This window comes from Lipophrys pholis, assembly GCF_963383615.2.
Source record: "Lipophrys pholis genome assembly, chromosome: 4".
Taxonomy (NCBI): Eukaryota; Metazoa; Chordata; class Actinopteri; order Blenniiformes; family Blenniidae; genus Lipophrys; species Lipophrys pholis.
The window spans coordinates 32,603,115-32,618,768 of record NC_137637.1 but is presented as its reverse complement, the minus strand read 5'-3'; the positions used below and the strand labels follow the sequence as shown (position 1 = coordinate 32,618,768).

General features: G+C 40.6%; 3 protein-coding genes across 3 annotated transcripts; all 3 read left to right on the top strand.

Annotated features, from left to right (window-relative positions):
• Positions 1–2,091: 2,091 nt before the first annotated feature.
• Positions 2,092–7,314, top strand: LOC308108333 (odorant receptor 131-2-like; the record flags this gene model as incomplete). The annotated part of the gene is made up of 4 exons (XM_080461164.1): positions 2,092–2,244; positions 2,968–3,309; positions 3,448–3,583; positions 7,307–7,314. The coding sequence occupies 4 exons, from the start codon at positions 2,092–2,094 to the stop codon at positions 7,312–7,314; spliced, it is 639 nt and encodes a 212-aa protein (XP_080317290.1).
• A 1,037-nt stretch (positions 7,315–8,351) lies between these two features.
• On the top strand, positions 8,352–10,197 carry LOC308108332 (odorant receptor 131-2-like; the record flags this gene model as incomplete). Its single annotated transcript, XM_080461163.1, has 2 exons — positions 8,352–8,507; positions 9,400–10,197. The coding sequence occupies 2 exons, from the start codon at positions 8,352–8,354 to the stop codon at positions 10,195–10,197; spliced, it is 954 nt and encodes a 317-aa protein (XP_080317289.1).
• Positions 10,198–13,998: 3,801 nt separating this feature from the next.
• LOC308108331 (odorant receptor 131-2-like) lies at positions 13,999–14,832 on the top strand (the record flags this gene model as incomplete). Its single annotated transcript, XM_080461162.1, has 1 exon — positions 13,999–14,832. One exon carries the CDS (start codon positions 13,999–14,001, stop codon positions 14,830–14,832), a length of 834 nt encoding a protein of 277 aa, XP_080317288.1.
• Positions 14,833–15,654: the final 822 nt, after the last annotated feature.

Below are 15,654 nucleotides of genomic sequence, written 5' to 3'. Positions count from 1 at the left end.
CAGAACAACCCAGAAACAATCGAAAAAATACTATTTAAAAGACAATTCAAGTGGACAACAATTAAATCCCATGAACCGTAATAATTAAATTAAAGGTTACATTGATTTTCATTAAATATACTTTTGTGTCTGTGAACCGCAGTTAATGTTTTTTTGAAGCTATGAGCTGAAATAAGTTACATGCAACCTTGATTTGATTTGATCCTGCTGGAATTACATGATTTGCATCTGTGTCGAGTTGAATATTCTGTAAATTCTGTAAAATCAGTCCATTTTGTAAGTTTTATCTTCTTGAGCTCCTTTTCAATTATTTTTAGTCCCGACTGAAAAATCTCAAATAAATATTTTCTTTGTAAATGGTCACATCGCTGGCTTTCATAACAACGGAATCAAACTCCATGATGGGAAGGTTTTTTTTTTTTAATAATTCAGGGTGAGTAGAACTGGCCCCTCGACTTAGAACGTCTTGCTTGATGGACACAGGTCAGGTTTTAGAACCGTCACCCCTTGTGGTCACATCTCCAGCAGCTTGTTCTCCTCAGGTGCCTCCGTTGGCCCACAGTGATGTAAGAGGTGTTTTCTAGGAGTGGGCAGGTCAAAGCTGTGCTTCTATTTGACTGGATGACGTCGAGCCTTAAAAGAGGCGACGACGCTGCAGGATATCAGGGATGTTTCTACTGCAGCAGGACTCAGACGTCAGTGTGCTTCACTTACAGACGTCAGTCTGAATACACATTAATCCAAGACTGAAGAGGTGAGTTACTAGGTTTCATCGTAATATATATATATATATATTTATTTAAAAAGATTTTTTTTTTTTAATGTGTATTGATGTTTATCTATGAATATTTTTCCAACTATTTTTTTTTGACTGAAGTAAAGTAAGCAGACGGTTTGAATACCTGAAGACACTTTTTTTTTTAAATGTATTTCATTCAAAAGTGAGAATTTAAAAAAACACTCTCTGCAACTAAACTTTCAATCCGACAGTCTGAATGAAAAGGAGCAGAAAAGAAAATCAGTCTTATGATCCCCCCTTACAATGACCTTACATCCGTCTGTTATTTTGTTAATTTCCAACTTTCTGAATATTTTTGTGCATTTTATGTACAGTATTTACAATATACATATACAAAACCATCATTTTCATGTTCAAATCAAATATCTCACATTATTTATGTCCAAATCTAATTTTCACACTTTATTAACATAACAGCTTTTGTGTATTTCTTGAATGCCGGGAGAGTTCCTGACTATTTTACTTCTTTCTGAAGTGCGTTCCATAAACTAATTCCTGTCACTGTAACTGACACTTGAAATTGAACTTTGTGATTTTTTTTCCTCTGCTTTAGTGATGTTTTGAGGTTGGGAGCAAAAAATTCTCCCCAAAGAGGTTTAGAAGGTTACTTACTGGTGTCCTACAATGCTGTTTGCACACAAACACAAAATAATAAATAAGTGTAAATCTCGGAGTAAGTCTAATGCCCGCCGTACACTGTACGATTGTCAGCGAAGGATATCAATCATGAGAGAATCTTCGCGACATCTTTGGTCTTTGCTCTAAATCGTTGATCCGACGTCACACTGTATGCCGTGGTCTAGCGGCCGAAGGCAACCTGCGATAAAATTCTGACCGTGTTGTGAGTGCTGCTGCGACATGTTGCACATGTCCACCATGTGAACCAGAGCAAATATGATGAAATGTGACGTCAAAAGAGCAAAAGTAAAATAGTGTCCGCGTCATTATGCCAAGCGTAAAGAAGACTTGTGTTCTCATTTTCATAATTCTCACTTATTGTAGAAATCCTTTATTAACCGTTCCTATTTCAGTGTCTACAACTAATATTATTGAATTACAGTTACTTTACTTACACAGCAAAGAGTTGTTTTTCTGTGGGGAAAAAAAAGTAAGAACTTGATACACTTCTGATGTAGTCTAAATCTATTAATTTAAATTATATGTTTCTTACCTACATCATTTTATTTTGTTATTACTTTTTAATTAGATTGTCATATATATATATATATATATATATATATATATATATATATATAGTTCAATTCATTTGTGTGTCTCATGAAGACATCCCCATGGCTTCCTCGTCTGATGCAAACGTGACGGATATTTTTCGCCCTCGAGAGACTCCGAGCTCAGCTGTGGTCAAAAATGCGATCGTTGTGGCTCTCGGTATTATCATCAACTACATCAACGGCACCCTGATACACACCTTCAGGAAACACCAGGTCAGCACTACCTGTTTTGTACACATTGTAAATGTAGCATGAGCACAAGAGTTTAAATAGAGACATAAAGATTGTGGTTTGTCATGAGAGCGAAAGGTTGTTTATAATTACTTGAATGTAAAACATAATATACAGGCCATTTAAATGAATCAACAACAAACATAATAGCATAGCAGACATAACACCACAATACATGTTACATCAGACATTAAATACATCATCTTCTTAAGACCTGAGGGTCTGGCTTGGCTTGCATTTTTTAATTCTTGTAGTTATTTGGGGTTAGGAGGAACCAATAGATGTAATAACTAGATATTATACTGAAAAAGTGAAACTCTTTTTGAAAAGAAGGAGGAGGAGAAGAAAAAGAAGAAGACGTCCACGTATCAGAGCACTTGAACTCTGAGTTTTTCTGCACATTACAAAGACAAAGTAGTGATAATGGAGGAATGGAGTCGCACATCAAGGGGAAGGTGGGAAATAGAAAAAACAAAAACAGATTCTAGTCCATTATGTGAGAGTGAGGCATAAATGTGAGGTATGCTTTTTTTTTTTTTTAACCAGTGTAGATGTAGATTGAGCGAGTGAACCTTAATGAATCTATTTGGTGTTTTTCTTGGTTCAGTAATGAAATGATTGTTCTGAGGGGAGATATTTGCTCTTCGATGCTTTTGGTTGGTGGTAAAATCTGAAGCGAGGCTCTCTTCTTCTTCCCTCTTTCAGATATTTCACTTGAATCCTCGGTACATCCTGTTCGTCCACCTGGTGATAAACGACATCATCCAGCTCACGACAACCATCAGCCTCTTCCTCTCCAGTTACATCTTCTACCAAATCAATGTTTCCGTCTGTTGCCTCATCATTGTTTTAGCTATCTTCACCACTTTCAACACACCGTTGAATCTCGCCGTCATGGCCATGGAGTGCTACATCGCTGTCTGCTTCCCGCTGCGGCACAACGAGCTGTGCACCATCAGACGGACGTACATCCTGATCGGGTGTATCTGGGCTCTCAGTTCAATCTCAGTTCTAACAGATATCTTTATTGCCGTGGCAACTGAGCCTGTAAGCTGGTTCTCTTCCAAATTGTTGTGCGAAAAGACGATTGTCTTCCGACATCCACTGAGTGCTAAGAATCAGGAAGTCACCTCGGCGATTTACCTGATTGTTGTTTGGATCACCATTTTCTACACTTACATGCAGATTATTTTTGCTGCTCGAGCTGCCAATTCCAAAAAATCCAACAGTGACACAACCAAAGCCAGAAATACGATCCTGCTCCACGGCTTCCAGCTGCTGTTGTGCATGTTAACCTACGTCCAGGATCATATCACATATAGTTTGCTGACTTGGTTCCCTAAAGATTATCTCCATATCATGTTTCTTTGCTTCATCTTCATCCAGATCCTCCCCAGGTTAATCAGTCCGATTGTTTACGGGCTGCGAGACAAAACTTTTAAGCAGTATCTGAAAAAGTATTATCAATGGAGCGTTAGAAGAAAACAGTCAGTGGACTTTTGAAGGGACTTCACTTACATTATGTTCATTATATTATATTGATTTAGAGGTCTCAGCACACACACACACACACTTGTTGGGATTTATGGTTGGTTATTAGCATTAAATTACTCTAAGTAATAGATTACTGAAAGTAATAAATCACTGGAAGTAATTTATGAAAAATTTAAATTATTAATGGAAGTAAATGGTCATTTACTCATTAACAACTCCTAAAGTAATTGAATAATTACTTTAAAACAAAAGAATTAATAAATTATCAAAAATGATTTATTAATAAAAAAATTATTAATTTGCATAAATTTCTCATTTATGTATTAATAATAAATCGGGGCACCACCAGATAAACTGGAAATAGCTAATACCAAAATATCAGTCTCGTTTGTAAAAAGTTTATTTCATTTAGTTAATATTTCTGCATAAAATATAACAATCTTAAATAAAATGGAAGGTGTGAGATCCGAGCACAGACTGTTACAAACCAGTGAATTGTCAACAATAAATACACAATAATCACCAAGAAGCGTTCAATTCAGCTGACAGGCGTTTATTAATAAAAATGTATTAATTCATAAATAATTCGGAAATCATCTCATAAATCAACACATTCAAATAGCAAACGACATCTAACACGGAGATCAAATCTATTAAACAGCAAACACTATGTACAAAGAGTGTGTGTGTGTGTGTGTGTGTGTGTGTGTGTGTGTGTGTGTGTGTGTGTGTGTGTGTGTGTGTGTGTGTGTGTGTGTGCATGGTCTGGAGTGACGATGGGGTGTAATGACCTCGAACGTCCACCAGGTGGAGGCAGACGTCCTTGGGTCAATGTGAGGGGGTGTAATGACCTCGAACGTCCACCAGGTGGAGGCAGATGTCGGCGGGTCAATGCGGTGACTGTGACGACCACTAGGGGCGTGCGGCGGCGCGCAGAGGGAGAGCGCAATAACCCGATGTGTCCACCAGGTGGATGTCAAGAGGGATTGCGATGACCCACGCGACCACTAGAGGCGTTTGACTCGCTCTTTCTGGGGACGCGGCGGTTGCTTAGCGGCCAGATAAACAAGACGTCCGTCGAGCACGCATGCCCGAGGGCGGTCTCGGAGCGAGGCAGTCTACCGAGGGCGTAACGAACGGGCGGTTCCGTTGGCCCGGTTCTGAGTTCTGAGTCCTAAGTGGAGGTCGGGACCTGCAGTTAGGACTCCTGTGACTGAGGCAGATCTGCTCTTGCAGCAGCTAGCACATAGTTGTGACCTTATCTCGATCTGATAAGGGGGGGCGCGTTGCTGCGGGTTAGTGAAATAGGGGGAGAGAATGAGAGAGGATGAAGACAAGAGAAAGACAGAGAATTCTGCGAGGCTCGGTTCTGAACCCTGGTTCCTCCACACAGAGCTCCCAGTGGGCCTGGAGCTCACTTGGACCTCTGGTTCTGAGGTGGAAAACCAGAGTCCTGGACTTGGTTGGTGCGCGTGAATGCGTGTACACAAACAACATGAGATGCTGCGGCCTTATCAGCAGCACATTGAAACACACATTGCATGTTAACAGAACATCATTTTAACTATTCTCTGCCCAGACAAAAGCTCTCACCCTCCCTGGTTTGGTGCTGAAAAGCACCGTCCTTGGTTCTGTTGGTTCTGGGAGGCGGTGGTAACTGGTTGTTACCGGGTCTGAATTCAGCGTCCCGAATTCAGAGGCCTGGCTCCAGCTGCAGCAGTGGACAGCAAGGCAGTTGAAGGAGGAGAGGAGAAGAGGAGATGCTGGCTTTGGTCTCCAGAATCCCCCAAAAAGGCAAAAATAGAGGAAACAGAAGATGTAGTCCGAACTGGGTCCTGCTCGTCCAGCGGGCTGGTGTTGGTTCTGTCTCTTTGTTTCTGCTTGGTGCTCTCTAATACCATCCTGAGGAGGGAAAGAGATGTCTCTCCCTCGATGGTCAGATTGAAAAAGCGGAGAGTGTTGGTAGAAAGTGAGTCTCACCAACTTCAGTTTTGGACCCCTGTGGTGTTCGGGTCGGATTCAAGCATCCTCATTGGCCACTTCCGGGGTCTGGCTCGCTCCCCTGCTGTTTTATGGCCTGTTCATTGTTGCTGGTGTTTTCCTTCGGGGGAGAAACTTTGAGAAACAGTTCACTGAATCTTCAGCCCCAACACACTGATACATGGTCAGGAAGCGATGTGGGATTGAACCACCAACATTGACATGGATAAAGGCTGGCTCTACCTCCTGAGCCACACTGCAGTGGAGTAGTGGTTAGCACACTTCCCTCACAGTCTGTTTTCATGGGCTTCCTCCTGCGGCAACCGACGGAGAAGTGAAAATTCATAGCAGATTATTGGAATCATCATGATTGAGGTGGAAAGGTGCTGGAAGATGTTAACACTGTTGCCTCAACCACCGTCGGAGTCCATCCATCCATTTTCTCCCACTTATCCGTTTCCGGGTCGCGGGGGTGTCAGTCTGAGCACCGTCACCCAGATCACATTGCACCGATTAAGAACCTTTCCTGCAGGTGGTGAGCCCACGGGAAGGTGGCGCCCGGCGTGGGACATGAACCCTCTACCTTGAGATTGCGAGTCTCATGCTCTACCAAATGAGCAGACTCCAACGTCTGGATTTCTAAATGTTCCCCTTGTGTCTGCGCGAGATTTCTCACCCAGTGAAGATTTGCAGATCATGAAATGTTTGATGGATGTGTGTTTTACCCCAAAATAACTATTTTTACAATAAAGACAATAAACTACATGAACTACAATTTTATTTTATTTTTTTCAGTGTGTTTGTCTCTTCAATGTCTTTTTTTTTTTTTTAATGAATTTTTACTATTTTTCAGGACGAACCCTCTTGGCAACAAAGCAGTAAAAAGTTCAACAAGCTTTATGATTGAATGAAACAAGCTGCGTTTGCCCTGTGATGGACGGGTGACCCTGTCCAGTGTGGACCCTGCACTCGCCCACAGTGAGCCGAGGTTGGCTCCAGTGCCTCGTGACCCTGTGTAGGGTAAGAAGTATAGAAGAGGGACGCAGGGATGGACAGACGGCGTGTAGGGGGGGAAAAAAATTCAAAGTCCAACAGGGAAAGTCAAAACAGACGGAATCATAGTGAAAGCAGCTGAAATTACAAGACAGTTTGTCATCGTCAACAGATTTGTCAAGCTCCTGAAGGGGGATATGAAAGGAAAGGCAAGAAACTCAGTGCAGTAAAGATCTCCCAGCTGTATAAAACTATACCAGCTCGCTTTTGAAGATGTTCGAGATCTGTTGCCCGAGCACACGACTCGGACACAGTGGGTCAACCATCACCAGAACCCTAATTCTAACCATAACCCTAAACCTGGCCTGCTTTAACAAATTATTCAGAAACGGGCAAGGTCTCATACCACACTCCTGGAATCAAACTCCATGATGGGAAGGGGTCTCTCTGATATTCCGGTGTTGCACAGGGTGAGTGAAATTGGCCTGATGGACACGGGTCAGGTTTTAGGACCGTCACCCCTTGTGGTCATATCTCCATCTCCATGTTCTCCTCATGTGCCTCCGTTGGCCCACAGTGATGTAAGAGGTGTTTTCTAGGAGTGGGCAGGTCAAAGCTGTGCTTCTATTTGACTAGATGACGTTGAGCCTTAAAAGAAGCGACGACGCTGCAGGATATCAGGGATGTTTCTACTGCAGCAGGACTCAGACGTCAGTGTGCTTCACTTACAGACATCAGTCTGAATACACATTTATCCAAGACTGAGGAGGTGAGTTACTGGGTTTCATGTCTAATAATCTGTAAAATGTTATGGATTCCTTTGTTCCACTTTGATACAAAACTGAGAAGCAATACTACTAATCGTGGTAGTAAATGTTACTATTTTGATTTTTTTTGGCATGTTTGTTTGAAAATACATTATGTAACTTCCACAGTGTGTACAGAACATACTATAACATTTAGTGACAAAAAGGCATGTTAGAGGCCAATATGGAACAACGATCCAAATTATTATAAAATATAATGTAATAAAACCTCAAATGTAATAACTGGTCGATAATGTAACAAAAGTGCTGAGCCCGAAATGCATTAAAAAAAATAAAGAAGGAAATTATGAAACCCAAAATGTAATAACCAGCAAATAATGTAAAAAGATTTAAGAAGAATTTAAATGTGATCTTAGTGTGAAGCAGAAGTGACTCGTTTTCATAGTTAATGACAGATTTTAGAATCCTACATAAGCGGTTCCTACTTTAATGTCCAGCAAAACTTCAATCACATAACTGTCGTTAGTTTGTGACCAAATATATGTGGTTAAAAACTGCTGATTAAATGTGATCATTTATTCATTTTCTGAGCTGGGTACTAATTAAATTGTTATGTTCATACAAGTAAACTACATATTAATACGAGTTGGACTTAAGCTTGTCAAAAATGTGACATTTACAGCTTTTTAATTCACTAAGTACCGTGCACTATTCAGAATACACACATAATATTGTGGATGAGATAAAAACAAACAAAAAAGCACATTGAGACTTTAAATGTGTTTTATAATTCCGAGAATAAAAGCCTTTTTTTTCTCTTCCTCTTCAGTTTTTTGAAACGAATAAGAAATCCCCATGACTTCCTCGTCTGAAGCCATCAACGTGTCGGTTACTTTTTACTATCGGGACACTCGGAGCTCAGCTGTGGCCAAAAATGTGATCGTTGTGGCTCTCGGTGTCATCATCAACTACATCAACGGCACCCTGATACACACCTTCAGGAAACACCAGGTCAGCACTCAGCCTGTTTTTGTCTGGAAATGGAGAATGTCACAGTCCAACAAGTGAAGAAACACAAAAATTAAATACAAAACTACAATAAATATTTTAGGAGTGTCGGTTGCAGACAGTTGTAGCTCATTTAATTCATTAAATGGAGCTCTAAAAATGCTTTTTATATTTAAAAAAAAAAAATGCATTGAAAATTCATATTTTTATTTAGAATCTACGACTGTGGAGTTTAGAGTTAATTCACTTTCAGGTTTTAAACCATTTTGTGAGTGTGTTTTGTCTGCAAAGGGTTTTGATCACTATTTGATAACTCAGTTTTACAAATATGACGTGGCTACTTAACCACTTCATTGCTTAGAGCCAACTGTCAGTTTTAAGTGTGTTGACATTGAAAATTATAATTTTGATGCTTCATTTGCTCACTTGTAATAAATCCTCTCTTTTGTTTTTGTTGTCACAAATCACACTGTGAATATAAATCAATGAAAATCATCTAGTATTTTCAAAATACATTTTTACTAACAAACATGTCTGACATTCTTTAATCTGGTGTTGATGGGAACCGAATATTCTTAAGTAATAACAGGATGGTCTTACACACCAGATGTGAGTCATAGTCTGGAATTTAGTTTAATGAAATTCATTGAGCTTTTCAGTGGATTTAGTCCAGGTCTGCTGCTGTGACTGATATGAGGGGAAATAGTTTTTTAAATTTCTCCCCATGGTACGTCAGCAAGAGGGGATACTGTATGTACACCAGAAGGGGCTTTTATTGTTAAACTACGCCCTCCCTGAGAATCACTCCATGGTTGTGACTGTTTGATAAAGTGGTCTGTGCTCTTGGTTGGTGGTAAAATCTGAAGCGAGGCTCTCTTCTTCTTCCCTTCTTCAGATATTTCACTTGAATCCTCGGTACATCCTGTTCGTCCACCTGGTGATAAACGACATGATCCAGCTCACGACAACCATCAGCCTCTTCGTCTCCAGTTACATCTTCTACCAAATCAATGTTTCCGTCTGTTGCCTCATCATTGTTTTAGCTATCTTCACCACTTTGAACACACCGTTGAATCTCGCCGTCATGGCCATGGAGTGCTACATCGCTGTCTGCTTCCCGCTGCGGCACAACGAGCTGTGCACCATCAGACGGACGTACATCCTGATCGGGTGTATCTGGGCTCTCAGTTCAATCTCAGTTCTAACAGATATCTTTATTGCCGTGGCAACTGAGCCTGTAAGCTGGTTCTCTTCCAAATTGTTGTGCGAAAGGAACTTTGTCTTCCGACATCCACTGAGTGCTAAGAGTCGGGAAGTTACCTCGGCGATGTACCTGATTGTTGTTTGGATCACCATTTTCTACACTTACATGCAGATTATGTTTGCTGCTCGAGCTGCCAATTCCAAAAAATCCAACAGTGACACAACCAAAGCCAGAAATACGATCCTGCTCCACGGCTTCCAGCTGCTGTTATGCATGTTAACCTACGCAAACTATCTGATAGTACGAAATCTGCTGTCTTGGTTCCCTAAATATTATCTCCACGTCATGTTTGTTTGCTATTGCTTCATCCAGATCCTCCCCAGGTTAATCAGTCCGATCGTTTACGGGCTGCGAGACAAAACTTTTAAACAGTATCTGAAAAAGTATTATCAATGTACAGCTGAGGTTCGTGAACTCAATGACAAATGAAGTTTGGAGTTGATAGACAAAGCTGTGGCGTTGTTGAGTGAACGTCCCTTCGTGAATCTTCTTTTTCAATCTCAGCGAATGGTTTACTCCGGGTTACAACACTCTTCACTCTTCATGTAGCGTTGACTTTCACAAATATGGATTATCAGCCATGTGTTCAACTGATTACTAATTGGTTAATGTACAATGTGCAATGGGATGTACTCCGCCCGACAATGTCTGTGATTGTGTTTGTTCTTAACGCTCTTGGAATTAGACGGCTGAACAGGTACCTAATGCCCACATGACCAAATCCTCCTTGTGCATGAAGTCACCTGCAAGGCAAGCGCAAACTCAAAGTGCAGTCTATTGGCATAAGCATGCAATTTAGCAAGAATTATGCACCATATGAACAAATCAGGCCGGTGTGCCCTAATGAAGTTCCCCGCGGCTTGAGTGATGTTGGAGCTGATCTCGGCTGAAATGGATGGAGGCAGGATCGTAGCGTCACTTTATGTAATGATGGTGCAATATGTAGTGGCATACTAGATTTTCAAACTCCATGTAATAATGCAACACTTTGTAATAATCTGTCGCACTTCATAATAAAATCCTTGAACGTATTCTTAAAATACACTTTGCCGCATTTTGTAATAACTTATTGCAAGATGCAGATTAAATGATTAAATGCACTCAGTGCCACTTAAAATCTGGTTTCATTTCTTCCAAGAAAAACGAAATGGCTGGTGCAAATACTGATCGGCTTGTAACTTTTAAAATCTACCAGTCACACTGGCAGCTGATCTAAAAGGTTAAGCCTGATTTAGGGTCATTCTACAATGTTGGCAGGACATGAGCCTAAGCAAAGAGTGACCTATAATTCTAGTCCAACTGAATCTTCATTTCTTCTCTCTCCTCTCTTTAGAATCCTCTTGCTTCAGCAGACTCAACTCACTTTAAACATCATTAAGAGCATTTTGGGGTTTTACCCTTAAAGGGATGTGTGGTCGGGACTACACGACAGCCACTGAGAAATTGAAGAAACGTCTGTAATGCTTCATTGAATGGGAAAAACTAATGTGAAAATATTAAAGCAAAAAAAAAAAAGGATCATACTTCCAAACATGTTATGACTCCATATTTTTCATGTTAATCACATTTACAATTGTGAATGTGTTCTCCACAGCCTCATTATTTTAATTTCGATAATAAATCCAATGGAAGTATAGGTTTTATCTACTCTTTAAAGATGTTTTACAATGAAAATGATCAAATGAAAATTATTCAGACAAATTGCAAAACTTTCCCTCAAAAATTAATATTAACACTTTACTGATATTTTTATAAACACTCAACCTCAATTATGTGTAGAAAGACATTGTAAAACCATTTTTATATTAATGGCAAGTTGTTCCGATATTAGCTTTATTGGATTACAATTTGCCCAAAATTATTACATTATTGGCTTTTATTAGATTGTTTGTTGGTTATTGGCCTTTATTAGATTATTTTTTGTTGCAGCTGATCTCTGATATACTGACGTACAAGGTTTCCTGTCACACACGCACTTCAGTGATGTCATTTCTACTCTTGCATCAACCTACTAAAGATATAAACATCGAATTAAACTCGCTCTCATTTCCACACCGGTTACAGTGGAGACTCAAGTGTCACATCGTAGGTAAGAGACGACTTGTTTTTCTCCTCGGTGCTTCTAAATTATGTTTACGTCGGTGCTTTATTTTATCATCTGTATGATGTGTGCAGACATACTATGTCTAAGTATTAAACTTTGTATTATTAGTGGGTTTGTAGAAATAGATCAACTTAATATTTGTGATATTATATTCACCAAGTGATTGACAGATCTTACTAAGAAATGTACTGATAGCTACTTTTTAGTTGATTTATTTAGTTTTCCGTCTATAATTCATCAGATTAACAAAAATGTGAATATCCTGGATTTTTTTTTTTTACCTTCATTTTTACCAGGTGAGTTAATTGAAAACTGGTTCTCATTTACAATAGTGACCTGGAAACACATAAACACATACATTCCCTTAATTTGTCTGTTAGATTTATTGTGTTTTCAGTAAATAGTGGAGAGAATTAAAAAAAGTATTGAATTTCAAAGCTGTGACTGATTTTTCTTGATTTTGTGTAAAAGATAGACCGACTGCGATTGCAGATGTAGGATAGATTTTTTCTTGAATGAATGATCTCACTGTTTAAAGTAAATGTAACTATAGAATAAGAGAAATACTCCATCGGCTCTACGTCTTGACCCTTCCCAACACCTTTTAAAGTTGTGTTTATTGTTTTATCCACATCACAGATCTTATTCTAACTGATAATTCTCGGATGTTTTATCATCTTTCTTGTGTTCTCTTAAAATTTCCCTCAGGATCCGTGAATCACCATGAATTTCTCTTCTCCTTCCCAAAATGTCTCCAACAGTCTGCAAAATCAAGAGCCAAAAAGATCCGTGACCAAAATGGTGATAGTTTTGGCTCTTGCTCTCATCATCAATTACATAAACGGCACACTGCTTCACACCTTCAGAAAACACCAGGTCAGACTGTTTATTTCTTTGTTGTTTGAATCCTAAACTCCGGCCATGGTTGGAGTCGTTCTGTCTGGAGTTTGCATGGTCTTTCTGTGTGTCGGTGTGATTCTCTCAAAGCAGAATGAAAACCTGCGTTCCAGTTCAGTTGGTGACTGTGAAGGTCCTGCATGTGTGAAAGCAGACTTTAGCTCAAGTCTGAAATGTTTACAGAAATGTTACTGGGTCACGATAATCTCATCAGTTGCAAAGAAAAACTGAATTTATAAAACTGATTTCAATTCTACAAATTTACCTTAGCATCAAACTTCAAAACTGTGCATGTGTGTGTGTGTTTACACACTGTCTCAAGTTTTGAGTAATTGACATCAAAGTGCAGGGCAGCTGTGGCTCAGTTGGTAGGGTGGCCGTCCCTCAATTGAAAGGTTGCTGGTTTGAATACCTATCTCCCACTGACCTCATGTCGAAGTGTCACTGAGCAAGACACTGAACCACAAAATCACTCCCAATGGATGATTGAGCTCCTTCATTGGTGTGTGACTGTATGAATGGGTGAATGTGATTACCTTTGCCCATCAAAGTTGGGGCGAAGGTTATATTTTTGGCTGCGTCTATCTATCTTGCTGTTCATGTATGTATGTATGTATGTATGTATGTATGTATGTATGTATGTATGTATGTATGTATTTACAAAAACTATTGACCCAAATTTCAGAACATTTTCAGGGATTTTTTGCCTTAATAGAACGATGGTTCCTATACATTTTGAGAGAAATTGGGTCAAAGGTCACAAAAAGGTCAAAAACATATTTTGGTTCAAATCCGATTGACGTCAAACCAAAGCCAAAATGTTCCATGTCCATTTCCCTAACCTCTGATCGGCCACGTGATGCAGTGACGTCATTACCCTGGGTAGCGGTTGGGGGTCAAAGGTCGGGCTCACACGGATATTGTAAAATGTGTTTAAATCAGTGTCAAAATAACATGTAATAACAGTAATAACATGAGTATATTCAAACGACCAGGACAAAAAATGAAAGAAGTGGTGAGGTGGATCAAATAACTTGGTAATCCATTGGTTTCCATGGTGACAAATGTGGCGTAGGCATGCGCTCTACCGAGGGCCCGTTCTAGGTAGCGGTGTAAAGCACTTTGGGAACGGCTCCAGTAGTGAGAAAGCACTATTAAAGTGAAATCCATGTGCTGATGTTGTTCATCATTTTGATGGACTGCTATCTTCTCTCCTTCAGATCTTTTACATGAATCCTCGTTACATCCTGTTCATCCACCTGGTGTTCAACGACATGCTCCAGCTCACGACGTCAGTCAGCCTGGTCGTCCTGGGAAACATCTTCTACCGAATCAACGTTTCCCTCTGTTTTCTCATTTTGACCTTTGCCATGTGCACCACCATCAACACCCCGCTGAACCTGGCCCTCATGGCCTTGGAGTGCTACGTCGCTATCTGCTTCCCGCTTCGACACACCGAGCTGTGCTCCATCAAACGGACGTACATCCTGATCGGGTGTATTTGGGCCATGAATGTTGTATTGGTCAGTGCAGACATCATTCTCAATGTTGCTACGGAGCCGAAGCGCTTAATGTTTAACAATGCTCTGTACTGTGACAACGGCAATCTCTTCCGACACCCAGCGAGTTTAAAAAAGAGGGACGTTTCTTACATTGTTTTCATGATTGCCGTTTGGCTCACCATCTTCTGCACCTACTTAAAAATCTTCCTCGCTGCAAGAGCTGCGAAAGCAACGGAATCAACGTGCAGAGACGCCAAAAAGGCAAGAAACACCATCCTGCTGCACGGATTCCAGGTGCTGCTGTGCATGCTCACCTACGTAGCCCACTTCCTTATAAGAGGTCTGATTTCCTTGTTTCCAAAGAATGTTTCTGAAATTATCTTTGTTGTCTACCTCATCGTCCACATCCTTCCCAGGTTCGTCAGTCCGATTGTGTACGGGCTGCGAGACAACACATTCAAGCAATATCTTAAAAGGTATCTTTTGTGTACAGAGGGAGGAGGTGTCAATATACAGGCAGCAACCAAACCCAGGCTGCAGTACTCCAAACCCAAAAGATAGCTCACTGCTGCAACTTTAAAGTTTATGGGTCAAGGGTATTGATAGTTCAAATCATCATTATTCACAGATTTGTTTTTCCCCCACCAAGTCTGTAAATATGCTCCATCAACAAAGACATGATACAAATCTCAAATTATTCTGGACTTAAGTTGTGCGGTACCCCGGGGCTTAGTACGAGGTCCCACTCCACAGGTGAAGCAATACTGAAACTGTGGCAATAGAGCATGACACCGCCGGTTCCCCAACAGAGACGCAGAGTCAGATTGCTCAAAGGTCCATTTCTTTTATTAAAGTTATTAAAGCACCAAAATCCCCCACACCAATTCTGCACACAGGCTATTCAACCTGTCCTCCGCCTGTCCCCCCCCGTGTGTCTGGCAGCACCTCCTTTTATGGGCAGAGAGGTGAGGCAGCACACCTGATTCCCATCAGGGGCTTAATCACCTCTCTGCCACAGAAACTAATATTGAGGATCAGGTCCGATATTGTGCGCTGCGGCACTTGTAAAAAGTGCTCTGATACAATTAGACCCGGTACCTGAATGTTTAGCCACTCAGCAGGGCGGCGACTCAGCCGCTCTGCCAGCGGACGAGCTAAAGAAGAGCAATATCAGCTGTGTGGAGATTTTTGAAAATAAAAACTGTGATAAAACTCTGGCCTCGTTTACTTGAGTGAAAAGGGGAAACTTCCGTTGCATCATGGGAGTCCGTTCGCACGACAAAGGCGCTCGGAGCCACTGAATATGCACTTTTTGGAAAACGGCTCATAAGGTGGAACTTCTTGAATGTGTACTCTCCCATTGTTAATGTTTTGAGCTTATAG